At 43.3% G+C, this 14,007-nt stretch overlaps 3 protein-coding genes across 6 annotated transcripts in view; 2 read left to right on the top strand and 1 right to left on the bottom strand.

Moving 5' to 3' along the window:
• The first annotated feature begins 7,609 nt into the window (after window positions 1-7,609).
• On the top strand, window positions 7,610-9,057 carry LOC104312122 (lysophosphatidic acid receptor 1). Its single transcript, XM_009916383.2, is given in 2 exon segments — window positions 7,610-8,871; window positions 8,874-9,057. Coding segments are annotated over 2 exon segments (996 nt in total). The 5' UTR covers window positions 7,610-7,946; the 3' UTR covers window positions 8,945-9,057.
• Window positions 9,058-10,911: 1,854 nt separating this feature from the next.
• On the top strand, window positions 10,912-12,298 carry ZNHIT3 (zinc finger HIT-type containing 3). The gene is made up of 5 exons (XM_069790957.1): window positions 10,912-11,045; window positions 11,162-11,193; window positions 11,267-11,371; window positions 11,453-11,533; window positions 11,780-12,298. The coding sequence occupies exons 1-5, from the start codon at window positions 10,966-10,968 to the stop codon at window positions 11,968-11,970; spliced, it is 489 nt and encodes a 162-aa protein (XP_069647058.1). The 5' UTR covers window positions 10,912-10,965; the 3' UTR covers window positions 11,971-12,298.
• A 47-nt stretch (window positions 12,299-12,345) lies between these two features.
• Window positions 12,346-14,007, bottom strand: part of MYO19 (myosin XIX) — a 28,145-nt gene continuing 26,483 nt past the window's right edge. For all 4 annotated transcript variants that reach the window (XM_069790948.1, XM_069790946.1, XM_069790949.1 and 1 more), the window contains one exon: window positions 12,346-13,173. In XM_069790948.1, the coding sequence (XP_069647049.1) occupies window positions 13,045-13,173 (129 nt within the window). In that variant the 3' untranslated portion in view covers window positions 12,346-13,044. The remainder of the gene's footprint in view (window positions 13,174-14,007) is intronic.

Genomic DNA, 14,007 nt, shown 5'->3' with positions numbered 1-14,007 from the left:
TTGTAATTTCTCCAGATTTACCCTACTCCTGATTTGCCTAAATTTATTCATTTCTCCAAAATGAATGGCAAACGGAGTAAGGCTTTCTAGCACTAAGCAAGTACCCTGTAGTGAATAACTGATACTTTGCAACCTATGCACATTTAGTAACCTATTACTAAAATGTTACTTTTTTATTTACTGGGAGCTTTTTTTTCTGACAGCCCCCGTGACATTCAATTAATGCATGTGTTATGGTTAGTGTTTTGTTTCAAAAAACCCCAATGAAACAAACAAAAACCCAACTCCCTCACACCCCCTCCATCCCTACCCGGCAACCCTCCAAACAGCTGCTCAAGATTGGGGTAGATTTGTGAGACTGGAAAATGATACTTCTGTGTGCAGTAACAGGAAACATTTATTAGGTGGCATACCAACACCTTACTTATATATGCTTTTGCACTTAGTGAATTAACTGAGAACATACCTTTTTTTTAATTTTATTTGGTTGGGGGTGTGTGTGTCCTTTTTTTTGTTTGTTTTTAAATAATACTTTTTCTTAACTTTCCTGCCACTGGTACTATAGTATAATATATACAGATTTTTTTTTGAAAAAATTTTTTCCTGTCCCCTTTGCTTTCCTATCTGAATGTTTTAATTCCATGTGTGTGGTCAGTGGCAATTCAGGCTTTATGTTCAACAAACAAAGGTGTATACAGAAAAGTAGCACTACTACTTTTTGCTCAATAGTCTTCTATTATAGACACATTTTCATCTTTTCATTTGGGGTTGGATTTTGATACAGCTGAGGAAAACAAAAGAGGGAGTGCAACTTCTTCTTCCCCTTCCCCAAATGCCTCTCTGTCCATGGGGTGCAACCCACATGCTGGGTTGGGTGCAAGAAGAGCAGGATGCTTGACCTAGTACTCCTCTGTGAAGGGCTGGACAGAGTGAAGTGGCATTATTCTGGCTGCACTGAGCAAGCCTAGTCATCCAGCAAGGGCTGAATTCAAAAAAGGACCCAAGAAAGTGCTTCTTGCCTTTACCAAGAGCTGCGGGCTCCCAAGTGAAGAGTATGGCCATTCTGCTGTTAGTAGTAGGGTCACACAGGATCAGGACCTTTAATAACAATGGGAAATCTGACAGCTGACTTATGAGCAGGTCTTTTATTCATAAAAAGGATAGCTATAAATAACATTCCAACAATGAAGATTTGCTGGGTAGTGTTTTTCCATTCTGGATTAGGTAGATTAAAGTATGAACAGACGATGATTTGCCTAGCACATGGTGCTAAGACAAATAGTTACTGCAGCGACAAGAACAATAAGGGAATTTGTTGCATTTTTTAACTTCCTCGTTTGGCAGTCTCGGTGGAGCTATCTAAGCAAGGTGCATGCTGAGCACGTAGAGAGAAATGGGGGCGTGAACATGGTGGTGTCAAGTGGTGTCAGCCTTCAAGGGCAGCTACAAGACGTTTTACTCTTGGGTGTTTTTCTTTTCTGGGGATGGTCTTCAGTGGGGGAGCTGAATCAAAGCTCTGTGATGATTTTTTCTGCTCTAGTTCTCTGAAAGCTAAGAGTCTGCTAGAAACGCTCTGTTTAGGACTGAAAAATGTGAAGGTTAGAAAATTTGATTTTGAAATTCAGGATTCTTGGTTTTGTTGGCGTTTTTTTTCCTTTTTTTTCCCTTTTCTTTTGTTTCCTTTTCTTTTTTTTCCTTTTGTAAAGCCTGTCATTATTAAAGTGGCAATAAATTGCACTGTAGTCATGTTAACTAAGTCTTTATTTGTGCTAGAAAGTGAAGGCAGACTCAGAGAAAGACATTCCCTTTCCTTACAAAGTCTGTAATCTAAATAAACGGGGCAGACATGATGTGATCTTCATTTTTCTTCTAAAGAAACTTACCTGACAGTCACTTGGTTATCAGTCCTTGATGGCATCTTTGCACCTAGGGATATTTTTGAAAGGAATTGCACCGTGTGTGGGTTTTACATAAAGGCCTTTGAACATTGAACCTAAATACATATGAGGATCTTGGTCAGGGAAGATAAGAGACCAAGTTATGCAGGGAGGGTATTGCAGATCACTGAACTCAAGGCTGTTTTTTTCTGGCATAATGATTGCAGTTGTGTCCATAGCTACAGGATAGGTAAGAACAGGAGGGAATATCAAAAACAGTGAAAACTGCACTTATTTTGTGGCCTTGAGAGCCACAGCAGCAAAGATTTTGGAGGTGTTCCCCCCAGCCGGGTTTCTGGAATGCGTGAGACCTGACATTAGCCTGCTGCTACCAAAGGGGCTTCACGGAAATTTCGGAGGGGCTGACGCGACTGCTAACAAAGCTTGCGTGTGTCTGAGCCAAACAACCCTACCATGTGCTGACGGAGGAAGTCCAGAGCTGTTCCTAACCTTCCAGCTGAACGGCTGCAGTCCCCCTGTGTCCCAGCAGTGCAGGCAGGAGGGGATGAGAGCAGGCTGGGTCTGACTCCATGGCACAAATGCATAAGAATCCCACTCAAAGTCAAGGCGGTGGCACGGCTCTTCGTGCTGGGAGGCCGAGTTGTCACTCTTAGAAGGAAGATCTAAGGCTTGTGAGGGTGAGACTGACTTGAGTCCAATTCCTGTTCACAGATGAGCTGACCTGGGAGGAATTATCCGTGCAGTGGGAGAGGGAAGCACTTCCAAGAGACTTAAAACACAGATGGATTTCATGATTAGTGACTGGGTGATTGGGAAACCTACCCTTCAGAGTGAAAGAACACACTAAGTGCTCTTCATTTAGTTGCGTGTTGTAATTTTCTTCCTTAGAGTTCCCTCACCACTGAACAGGAAATCCGGAATTTTGTAGCTGTTGGTGAATCAGAAACATTAAGTCTTCATCTTTCATGTGAAAATATGGGCTGGCTATTATTCTCCCTGAGTCTGCTCTGTTGGGAACATTGTTCTAATACAAGGTCATTTCCATGGAATGGTTAGAAGCATTTGCAATGGCCCTTTATTTGGCCTTCTGCTCAGCTCTGGTGCATTAACTGCTTCCTACCTATTTTCAGCTGTACCTGAGGATTAGACCCTGTATTATGTGGTGTCATCATTAGTAAAACCGAACTTCTCTCCTTTTCCCAGTATTTATGTAAAGCACTATTCTTTATGTGGATGGATAGTCTTCATCCATCTGGATGAAACACCAGCAGTGTGCAACTCAACATTTCCTGGAATTATGAAGATGTATTCTGAAGGATGTGTGCCTCTAAGCTGTGTATTTAGCTCTGTGTGTTTACAGCCTGTCTAGTTGCTTTGCCTGGTTTTGAAGCACACACATTTCTGACCATTGCTTTCTTGTAACAAGAGCCCTCACTGTGCCTCTGTAGTTGTTTAGTTCAGAAGGAAGATGCCCTTTATGTGGACAGTTTCATGTCTAAAGGGATAAGATGCACTCCGGCTTCTTCATGTATAAATTATCGATGGAAGGCTTCATTTACCATACAACCTTGGTTTCAGGTATTTATCAACATTTGTCTCCCTTTAGACAGCATAATACAAGTTCCTCAAAGGTGCAAATAACAGTTCTGGCATCTCAGAGAAATGTTCCGTCTCCACGTAGACGGGGACATGGCCTGGTTTGTGAGGGTGTTCTTGCAACAAGCTGTCCTGCCATTATTTTGTGGCTTGTAGGTAACATAATGCTAAACAGCGGTCAGAGACTTTCAAGCCTGATGATTGTCTTCACTTTATGTTCCTGGTAAGGGCCACGAAAGCATAGCTGGGACATCAGAGAACTCAAAATCTGTGAGGCAAAGATTCCTCAAAGAGAGTGGGTGGAGGAGGAGCAGAGAGCTTTCTGTTTTGAAAACATCTCAGAAAAATCTTGGAAGGAGATCATACATCCCATTTCTGTCTTCCTCTCCAAAGAGGAAGACTTTAATCTGCATAAATTAAAACATAAATTGGATAAATAGGCTCCTTATTTGTACTACTCCCTTTCCTGAATGTTCCTTATTTGCAGGCTTCATGATGCCCATTGAAAGACTGAGCAGATGGATATTCTTGTCTCAAGGCTTTGCTGAGGGTCATGGCAAGCAGGAATTAATCTTCCTCAATACCTAGCCAAGCTGCATGTCACTTGCCATTTAAGTTATTAAGTTGTGTGTTGTCCACAGCTTGGTAAAGTTACAGGGGCAACTGAGGAGAAAGCTGAACCATTGCTTTTCACAACAAACAAGGTCTGGTGTTTCAAGAATGGGAGTAGGAATTGGATGTGAGTTCAGGGAGAATGTGACAGAAAAGAAACCAGAACAGTAAAATCCCTTACCCTTTCAGTGCCTTGTTTTTCTCGTGTGTATAGTGTATGTACCTGACTTTGAAAGTAACACCAAATCATCTATAGCTTAATTGTGCTATGGAGTTCTTATTTTCACTACATGGATGCAGCTTTTTCTCCTGTAGTTTCAGGCATAACTCAAGTTTCTTGGTGTACTATCAGCATAAAGGACATAGAGAATTGCCGTTGCATCACACTAAGGTAAAAGTGTATGTTGTCCAAGGGTTACTGCACAGAACTAAGACTCTCAGCTCCTGAACTTAATTTCCTGTTTTGAAATCAACTTTGGCATTTCACAGCTGGGGCCTGTTATTCTGAGAGCTGTTGAGCACTTGTGATTCCTGTTGAAGTCTAAGAGCTGCAGGTTATGGGCATTTCTGAAACTGCAAGCTCAGTTGTGCAAAGTTAGATTTTTCCACAACAGCCACTTCAAATGAATGGTCATTAAAAATTCAGCCTGAAGCTTCTCATGTTTCTTTCTCAGTCTCTTCAACATGTTCAGTGATTATTGTCTTCTCCACAGGCATAATCATCAGATACTATTGAACTTTGAGATTCTACACAAAACAAAGCAATTTCTTATGCATGGCAAATATCAAAACAATAGGAATTTGGACATTCTGATAAAGAAATATAAAACCAATTATGGAACTAAAAAGTGTCGTAGAAGGTGAAATCTAGATAAATATCAATCAAAGGCTTGCCAACAGCGAGGTACAGCCAGTGTTTAAAGTGTTAGCCTGAGATATAGGAGATTAGATTCAGTTCCCTCTGTAATGGACTTCTATGTGATCTTAAGCAAATAATGTGATTGTTCTTTTCCCATTTGTAAAATGCAGATAACACTCTTTCCTTGCAGGTGTGTTGTGAGCATACGTACAAGAAAGAATGCAAAGTTCCCAGAATGTGGGAGTATAAGGATACCCTTTAATCGAGACTGTTATACGTAGAGATTTGGCTATGTAGTAGCCCTCTGTCTGACACGGTCTTTTCTATTCAAACTACTTTTTACCTGGTTTTGAGAGCTCAGGCTTCACTACAGAGGGCTGAAATATACAAATCTGGGGGGGTTCTGTATATTGAAGCCCACTAAAAAAGAAGTTTCTGCAATAATATTGTCTCCTTTAATCTAGCAACATTATGCTAATTTTTATGCAATTATATTAGGGAAATAAGATTACAAAGCTTCTGTGAAGAGCTATTTATACTACTTGATATTATCTTTAATTACATTCTGATCTCATATCGTTTAGTGTTTCATGCTTGAACAACAAATTTTCAAATTAGACAAATTTCAAGTAGCATTTTCAGGAATGTCTAGGGCACTTTGGAGTCCAAGTTCACGGATATACTCTTCTTAGTAACTAGGATATTTTTAAAGATGTTTGACTTTGTGGATAGCCTGCTGTTCATCCCAGCCCTCAGCCCCTCAGTTCACAGAGCAATGGAAAACATAGTCAGAAGAGATCCGGAGCGCCTGTGGCTTGGTCTGGTGTCCGCTGCCGGTCCTGATCGATACTCAGCTGGGCTGTACGTTACCTGCTGACATACTTGCTGTTATTAAAAGGACTTGCTGACTTGTGGTGCTGGCACTGACAAGGTGACAGAAACAGTAGAGCCCTTGTTCAGCAGCAACCTCACACCAAAGGTGTGGTTGACAGGTCTGTACGAGATGGATTATAGGATGCACAAAGAGTGGTTTATCTGTGACACTTTGAGAAGAATATTTTATAGGGTATTAATACATTAGCAGACTTGATTAATCAATTCTCAGCCCTTATTTCTATATAATCGTTCTTTGCGCTTCCTTGTGACCACCTGAAATACCTGTTACTTATTTGCATAAAGTATTTCTAGTCTATAATAATAATTGTGTACTACTACTAATTGTACACTAACCTGAATACACTGATACACTTCAACTTTAATAGAAAAAAGAAGCGATAGAACTTTCCTTTTTAAGCTCAGCATTTTAGCACAAATTTCTTCTGTTGTAAATTCTGGCAGAGCTATCATATAGTGCACAGATTTACAGTTCTAGAGCTGGAATTGCTGCTATAATGATCAGATGTCAGCACTGAATGTGGAAAGCCCATGAACTTAGCTGAGCTGCTTTGCAATATCATGATATAACATTGTTACTAATGCAAATTAATCCCTTGTTAGGATAACAGTAAAAAATAAATTAAATCAGAATAACTTTGTAAGTAACATGGCTTTACCTGGATAATTTTGCTAAAGGAAAGCTGCTCAGTTGCTGATGCCAGGTAGCAGCCGGAGCACATTGGAGATTTCTCCTTGTACGTGGGCATTTTTAATAAAACACAGGGTGACACAGAGGCGACCCACACTCAGCATTAGCAAACAAAAGCAGCCACTTCTGCATAGAAAAAAAAAAATCCGTGGTGCTGTTCATGTTGATACACTGATGTATTGCTCACCTAAACTGCTCCGCTGTTTAAAATCCCCATGTTCCCCACTGTATACTCTATTGTTTGTTCCAGCAGTGCCCTCTGCTGCCTGATAGCATTGAATGTATGTCCAAATAGCTTTTTTCCCCCAAGTCTCATGTATTTTAAATGTAGTTCTCAAAAATCATTTACCTTTAAAAAGACAGAGAAAGAAAAGATATAATGATATGTTGTTTTATTAGTGTACAAGTCACACAATAACTTTAAATAAGCAAACACAAAATATCCCGTAACAAAGGTATGAGTATAGATGTCCATCATTTTCTAGCTACATGCTCATCCAATAATTAAGGTTAAAAAAAAGGTATTTTCAGAACTGTGTAGGCATCTTAAGTCTCCAATACAATTAATCTACTAAAGGGTTAAGCCATTAGCCTGCATTTCCTTGTTTGAAAATTAAGTTAATTCAACAACTCATTAAATGCATCTGGTTTGTTTTTTGTTTTTTTGGGGTTTTTTTTAGTTTGTAAAGCATCAGTACCTCTGATTTACACAAGAGAAAGAAAGGCCATACGATTTCAGGTGTATTCTGACAACTTCTGAGTACTCCAGAAGTACTCAATCTCAAGCACTTTAGAAGTTTTGTGATGTCACTAGAGCTGATCTGAAATTTGGACTTACACCCTCACTGAACTGGGGTCCGGGTTAGTGACACAAGATTGTTGCTCTTCTTTGTGTTCCATCAGTCACATACTCCCTCCTCCAAAACAAAAAAAATTACTGCTCTCCATTTTCTGACTCTCTAATCTTTATCCATCTAATTTATTTGTGAATTAAAGCTGAAGTCACATTCATTCCATTTTAGAATATCCTTAAAGATTTTTAAATGATGGATGTGATCATTAATCTTCACAATACCTGGCCAGATTTTGCTCTTGATAAAGGTGGCTTTAAGCAGATCATCTGTATAGTAGTAAATATGTTTTCCAGTTTTGGCTATCCTAGCAACTTAAAGGTAGTAGGCTATGCCCTGAGTTGGTAACCCAAATATTTAAAAACACGAGTGGTTAAAGTTTAATCCGCTGTCGTGGTGATGATGTGGCAATAGAAGCTGTGTGTCAGGATTCATTCTTCGCCTGGAGAATGAGGTGGCAGTAACACTCGTGTAGTACGGTCTCTTACGGAATATGGGATGAGTAAAGCAGACCTCGTTAATGGTTGAAAGTAGAGGTTTCCACCATGAATGGATACCCAAACTGCTCTGCTAACCACACTAAAATTTGGAGTCATTATTTAGTACTCGCACTGGGCATCCCTCAGCTGACCATTAACATAGCATCTGTGATCTTCAACTGCACAGTCATCTTCACCAGAATGGCCACAAAGGATCTGCACAAGCCTATCTCTATACTCTTCTGCAATTTGGCTTTTTCTGATCTCTTCACCAGCTTTTCTGGCTTTTGGATTTCAATGCTGTTCATCACCAATCCTGACATTACAATCTTTGGATCCAAGGATATGCTTGCACCTTATGCCTTATATACTATGTCTATTTTATCCACCATCTATAACTTGGTAAGCATTGGAATTGAACGCTATCTGGCTGTGGCTGAAAGCATGAGAACAAGATTCAGGGTTGCTAGAAATCATTCCATAGCTGCGGTTTTAATTAACTGGGTCCTTGCTCTCTTTTTGGGCTGCTTGCCATTGATGGGGTGGAACTGCTTGCGCACGGAAAAAAATCTCTCCATCCTCTACAGTCCGTTTTGCGTCGACTACCTCATCTTCATCGCCATTCCCAATGTTGTGGTGGCTTTTATTATACCTCTGTTCACTTACCTTAGAATCATTATCATCCTGAGGAAAAGAAAGCTGAGAATGAAAGCATGCGGACAAGCCACGGGCACCTACAAATCAGCCGAAATCCAGGTTGCCAGAACCAGTATTTTTATTTGGCTCCTGGCGCTGATCTCCTACGCTCCTTTTTTTGCAGGAGTCATATTCGATGCAACTAACCATCAGTGCCACGCTGATCTCTACCCAGGTGTCTACATTTTTCGAAACTGCACAGCTATGCTGATAACCATGAACTGCTTGGGAAACCCCATCATTTATACCCTGAAACCCAAAGCCCTGGGGGCTAAACTCAACCCTCTGAAATGCCTCTCCGCCAGCGTGTCCGAGCCCGCACCATTGAGAACATCCAGCCGGGGCTGCCTGTGGTCCAGGGCTGCTGATGGACCTGACCTAGTCAATGTAGTCAGGGGCAGAGCTGAAATTAACACCCCATTCCCGCCCGCTGCCGGCGAGGGGACAGCTCCGGGGTGCGGAAACCAACGCGGGGCATGGGAACCAGCACGGGGCAGGGGGGGGGTCCCAGGGCGGGCAGCCGCGGAAGGGGGGCTGGAGTTTTGTGGCTTCTCTCAGCAGCTTTCACACCCTTCGGTAGCGGGTGAAGCGGGTGCAGCGTTGGGGAGGTCTGCGGCTTTTCCTTCTTGAAGCGGGCTGGGGCGCGCGACCGCTTTGTCTGGGCTCTGAAGGGAAATGGGAGAGCTCTTTTGCTCAGAGATGAAAATAACTCCATTAGCCCTGTTTACTTTGCGTTTAGAAACGGGCTTCTGTTGTGCTCGCTTTGCTCCTTTTCGTGTTATCTGTGTGGTTTTGAAGACAGTGAAATGGCTAGAAAATTTTCAGTAGTCTGGGGGGAAAATGTAGTTTTGCTTTCTCATTGACAGTCAGTCAGTTTTATCTCTGAATAATCGGTGAATCTCTTTATTAATGGGGGCACTCAGCATGGTTTTACTGTTGTAATTTTAACTGCTGTACGCAGCTGGATTACATGTTTTTGTGAAGCATTTGCGACTACACTTTTCATATTTCTGCTTATAAATAGAGGCACACTTGAGTCCATGGTTTTTGAAATTTCCAATGTGCTAGGAGAAAACTCACTTGAATTCGTCAGTATCAGAATTGCAGTCAAGTCTCCTGTACAAAACAAAACAAAATAAAAATGTCAAGGCCAAGTATGTTGTAAAAGGAAAAGCTCTTACCTCCTGCTGCTCCAAAAAAGAAGTTGGCTACTGAATATGCCAGATCCTAGTAGAGATGAATGCTCATTCTCAGTTATACAGGGATATTGCCTAGAAGAATATCAATGCTTAAATTTCTTACCTCTTGCACAGTTACCAGTCCAGAAGCCTTGATCAAATAGATCCTGGTGACGTTAGCTCATCTTGCTGGTTTTAAAGTATGCTGAAATACTGCTCAATGGTATGACATCAGTGTGAGCATCCATACTGTGGTAATATTCTCCCATTCACAAAACACACACACAGAGTCCAACCAAAATCAGCCCTTCCAGTCCAGGTTGGAGTTTTCAAGGATTTACTTCCAGTTTGTTTGCTTTGTTGTCATCATCTCAGTGTTTCAAAAGGCTTGAGTGAACCTCAAAGAGCAAAGTCCCATTGATCTGTTCCTGAGCGGGTAAGAGAAAAGAGCATGTTTTGTGTGAGAAATGGGTTCACCCACTGGTGAAAGAAATGGGCAAGTGCCATTACGTTAATGACTCCAATACTCAGCGGTTTGCGTTTATTGCTGTAAAACCCCTCTTCTGTGCTACTTTGCATCGAAGAACTGTGGGAGAATTGTGTCAGTCTGAATTAACATTCAGACATTTAAGGAAATGGATGGCGCCAAACGAAACATAATTAAAATGAATTATTTAAACGCATAATGTAACTCGGGATAAATCCGGCTCCATTTTTTTCTGCTGAACACTACGGGTTTGCTGTGAGCTCGACCCCCACCAGCCCCACGGAGCCTTTGGCTAAAAACCGAACGTCTTGTCTCCTACTGACCGTATTTCAACCTAAACTCGAGCTTCAGCCGAACCTCACCACGGGGCAGACGGTAAACATCAACCTGGGGCCGGTTTTATTACCTGCTTTTTATTTTACTGTACGATTTCTGTTTGTAGTGATGTTGGCAAGGGGGGGTGGGTAACCACCGGAATATTTAACGCGTGTCGCAGCGATTGTCATTTCAAAAGCAAGCTGGCAGCTGGAATCCAGCCACAACCCCCTCAGGAGGAGATTTTTTATTTTTTTTTAATATGTGTCTATAAATAAAAAATAACGCTGGGGCGGGGCGGGTCGCGCTAGGCCCCTCCCGCCGCTCGGCAATGGACTAGCGAGCCTGGGTGGAGGCGCTCGGCGTTCCGCCGACCGGAAGCGGAGGGAGGGAGGAAGGAAGGAGCGCCATGAGGGCACCGCGGCCTTGCGGGGTCTGCGGGGCGGCCGGCGCCGCCAAGTACCGCTGTCCGCGCTGCGCCGCCGGCTAGTGAGCGACGGGACGGGACGGGGAACCGGGGAGGAGGCGGGGGGGGGGGGACCGGGGAGGGCGGCCTCCGGGTGCGGGGCCGCCTCCCGCCCTTACCGTTGTCTCTCGTCCCGCAGCTGCTCCGTGCTCTGCTGCAGGACCCACAAGGGTGAGTGAGCGGCGGGACGGGGATGGAGGGCGGCCGGGCCGCAGCGCTGCTCTAACCCCCGTCGCTCCCGCAGAACGCTGCCCGCCGGAGCCGAAGCGGGAGGAAGAACGGGAGCGGCCGGCGGCGGTCGGACAGCTCTTCCCCGGCGGAGCGCTGAACCGCGGAGGGCAGCAGGCAGGTGGGTGGGTGGGCTGTGGAGGGAGCCGGGGGGGTGTCCCCGTCGCCCCCTCCCCGGCAGCTCTGCTCTCCGCGCCCGCAGGCGGCCCCTGGTCGGTGGAGGACATCCTGACGGAAGATGACGAGCAGGACCGCGTCCCGCTGCAGAAACTCAAGCTTTTAGGTAATCTCGAGAAGTTAGAAGGCAGGGAGGGGGGGCCCTCAGCGGAGGCACTCGCAGCTCCCCTGAATTCTTCACGGCGACTTATCCCAGTCCTGTGCCTCCTTGCATGGCCTTAAGGGTTTAAATGTCAGACACCTGGCCTTTCGCCACATCTCTTTGAAAGTTTATTTACAAAATAAGGGTGGTCTCGACCGCATTTGGAAGAGGCGAGTACTGTTAATCTTTTTCTTCTTTTTTCTTTTTAAGGGGAATCGGAGGAACTGAGAGGCTTGCTTCTGAATCCGCATCTCCAGCAGCTACTGCTGACAGTCGATCAAGCAGAAGACAAAAGCTCCCTCATGAAGAAGTACATGCAGGAGCCGTTATTTGTTGAGTTTGCAGACTGCTGCTTGAGAATTGTTGAACCTCCAGAGAAGGAGAACATTCTTCCTGAGTGAGCTACGTGGAGAACGTTTTCCTTTCCTTGACATTTTTTCCCTCTGACAGAAGAGGTTTGACAGCACCCTGTGCTCCTGTGGTGCACCATGCTGTGTGTTTCCTCCAGGCATGGTCACACCTCGCTCATGGACGTCAGTGCTCTAATTCTCAATTTTGAGTTGATAAACCGTGACATAGTGTAGGACAGATTTCTAGGTATTAGGAATTAAACTGGATGTTCTGTGGGCTATGCTTTCTGTTGATATGGAAATACTATCAACCATGGGAAACGTTGCTTCCCAATGACAATTAATATTAAATATATTTGCATTTATTTTAATTCCCAAACTGATCTGAAATGTTTTTGTTAACCTTGTTGCAGATTGTCAGACACCTTTACAAGGTAGTTAGCAGTTTATTTAAAAGTGGCATACACAGAAGAGCCAAACATTTTCAAGACGCATATGAGCAACAGAGACGGTGTAGAATGCTTCTGATGAGAACCTTGGCCCCTTGGCAGAGGTAACGCTATTGACTGGGGAGTGCTGGAAATGCACGGCCGTTGTGAGAGTACGTATGTTTTGGTCGTATAGATACAACGCAAGAGTCCAGTCTCGCTTTTCCCTGAGACATCTGCTGTTGGTGTTAGAGCTGACTGCTGTCACAGTCAGAAGTTGTGTTACATTACTGAACGCTCGCGGTCAATCCATGTAGTTGTAGTTGTACTTCCCAACAGAATCCAGCACACATCAGAAGTGTTTGCCTTATTTGCTGTCTCATTACCAGCCTCTTGCTTCTCCCAGGTAGTGTTAGAAGGGTTCGCTTCAAGTATATATTGCTTAAAGCACTTGATCTATTTTAATTATGTTGAGTGTTCCCATAGTATGGATATTTCCTCTATTATGTGCGTGTGTGTGGGAGGAGGAATGTCCCCCCCACGCGTTCTAAATGTGAAGTACAGTATACGTACAATGCATTAATTATAGAAAGCTCTGAGGTAGCAGCAGATACGGACGTTGAATAATTTGAAAGCAGCAGCTTGCAGACAGTCCTTCCCTGAAGGAAAAAGTACAGTATATGCAGATGGCCAAAACCTATGTTGGAAGGAGTTTTTTTCTGTCCAATAAAATCTGGTTAAATCCAGTGATGGAATAGGCATCCGTATGGGGGCTGACGTTTGCGTAATGCAGGGGAGACTTCTTACAGTGAAACTTGATAGAGCCCTGCAAGAAGAAGAGGTGGAGAGGTCAGTTCATGTTTTTGCCAGATTTTGAGCTAATTTTGCTAGTCAAACTAAGTAGTGCTTTAGCATATAAGCAACTAGTGAATATGAATAAGGATAGGGGAAGACCTCCAAAGGAGTCCTAGTACAAATGGGTTTAAGAGAAATGATTACTACAAAGAGTACCAATACCGTAATTTGAACTGAAATTAGCTTAAACTCTGAAGATTTGAGTATTTAGTCAGTAGTGGACTTGGTACTGCTTCTTCCTGCTTGTAGTAACTGTGACCAGACAAAAGCTACATTCTTGCACACATAATTTTATGCAACCTTAAAAATTTATCAACAAAAACCTAAGCACGGGCACAAGGTGATTTGTAACCGGAGTGCAGTTTCTGAGAGAAGCCAGTGTGGGTTGCGGCTTGTTTGTAGTAAATGGTATCTATGACTATTCTGCATGTGTGCAGGAGATGAAGTACTTCAGGGATGCTCCCTGCTTTCTGCCCTGAAAACCCTCTGTGTGAATTAGTCTGCGGTTGTCTGCACAGTGAAGTTAATACAGAATTACTGGGATAGTAATACCCCCAGTGGGTGCTTTTTCATGTGTTCACCTGTTGTGCAACTTGAATCCCCTAAGCAGAAAAAATACGTAGTACATAATAGCAGAGCCCATGTTAGAATCCTCTGCTCTCCATTTCTGAAGCGGAGCTTTGATCGGTTTGTTCTTATGACAGAGATTAACAAGAGTTTTCATGCTTAGTTGAAAGTCTCAACTCAGCCCTGTGTCTAGCTTGACCTATTGATGTCAGAATCATCCTTGCGTATCTAAGCCAGC

This window comes from Haliaeetus albicilla, chromosome 9 (genome assembly GCF_947461875.1).
Source record: "Haliaeetus albicilla chromosome 9, bHalAlb1.1, whole genome shotgun sequence".
NCBI classification, from domain to species: domain Eukaryota; kingdom Metazoa; phylum Chordata; class Aves; order Accipitriformes; family Accipitridae; genus Haliaeetus; species Haliaeetus albicilla.
The sequence above is the reverse complement of the archived record's forward strand: the minus strand, read 5'-3'. Positions and strand labels throughout refer to the sequence as shown.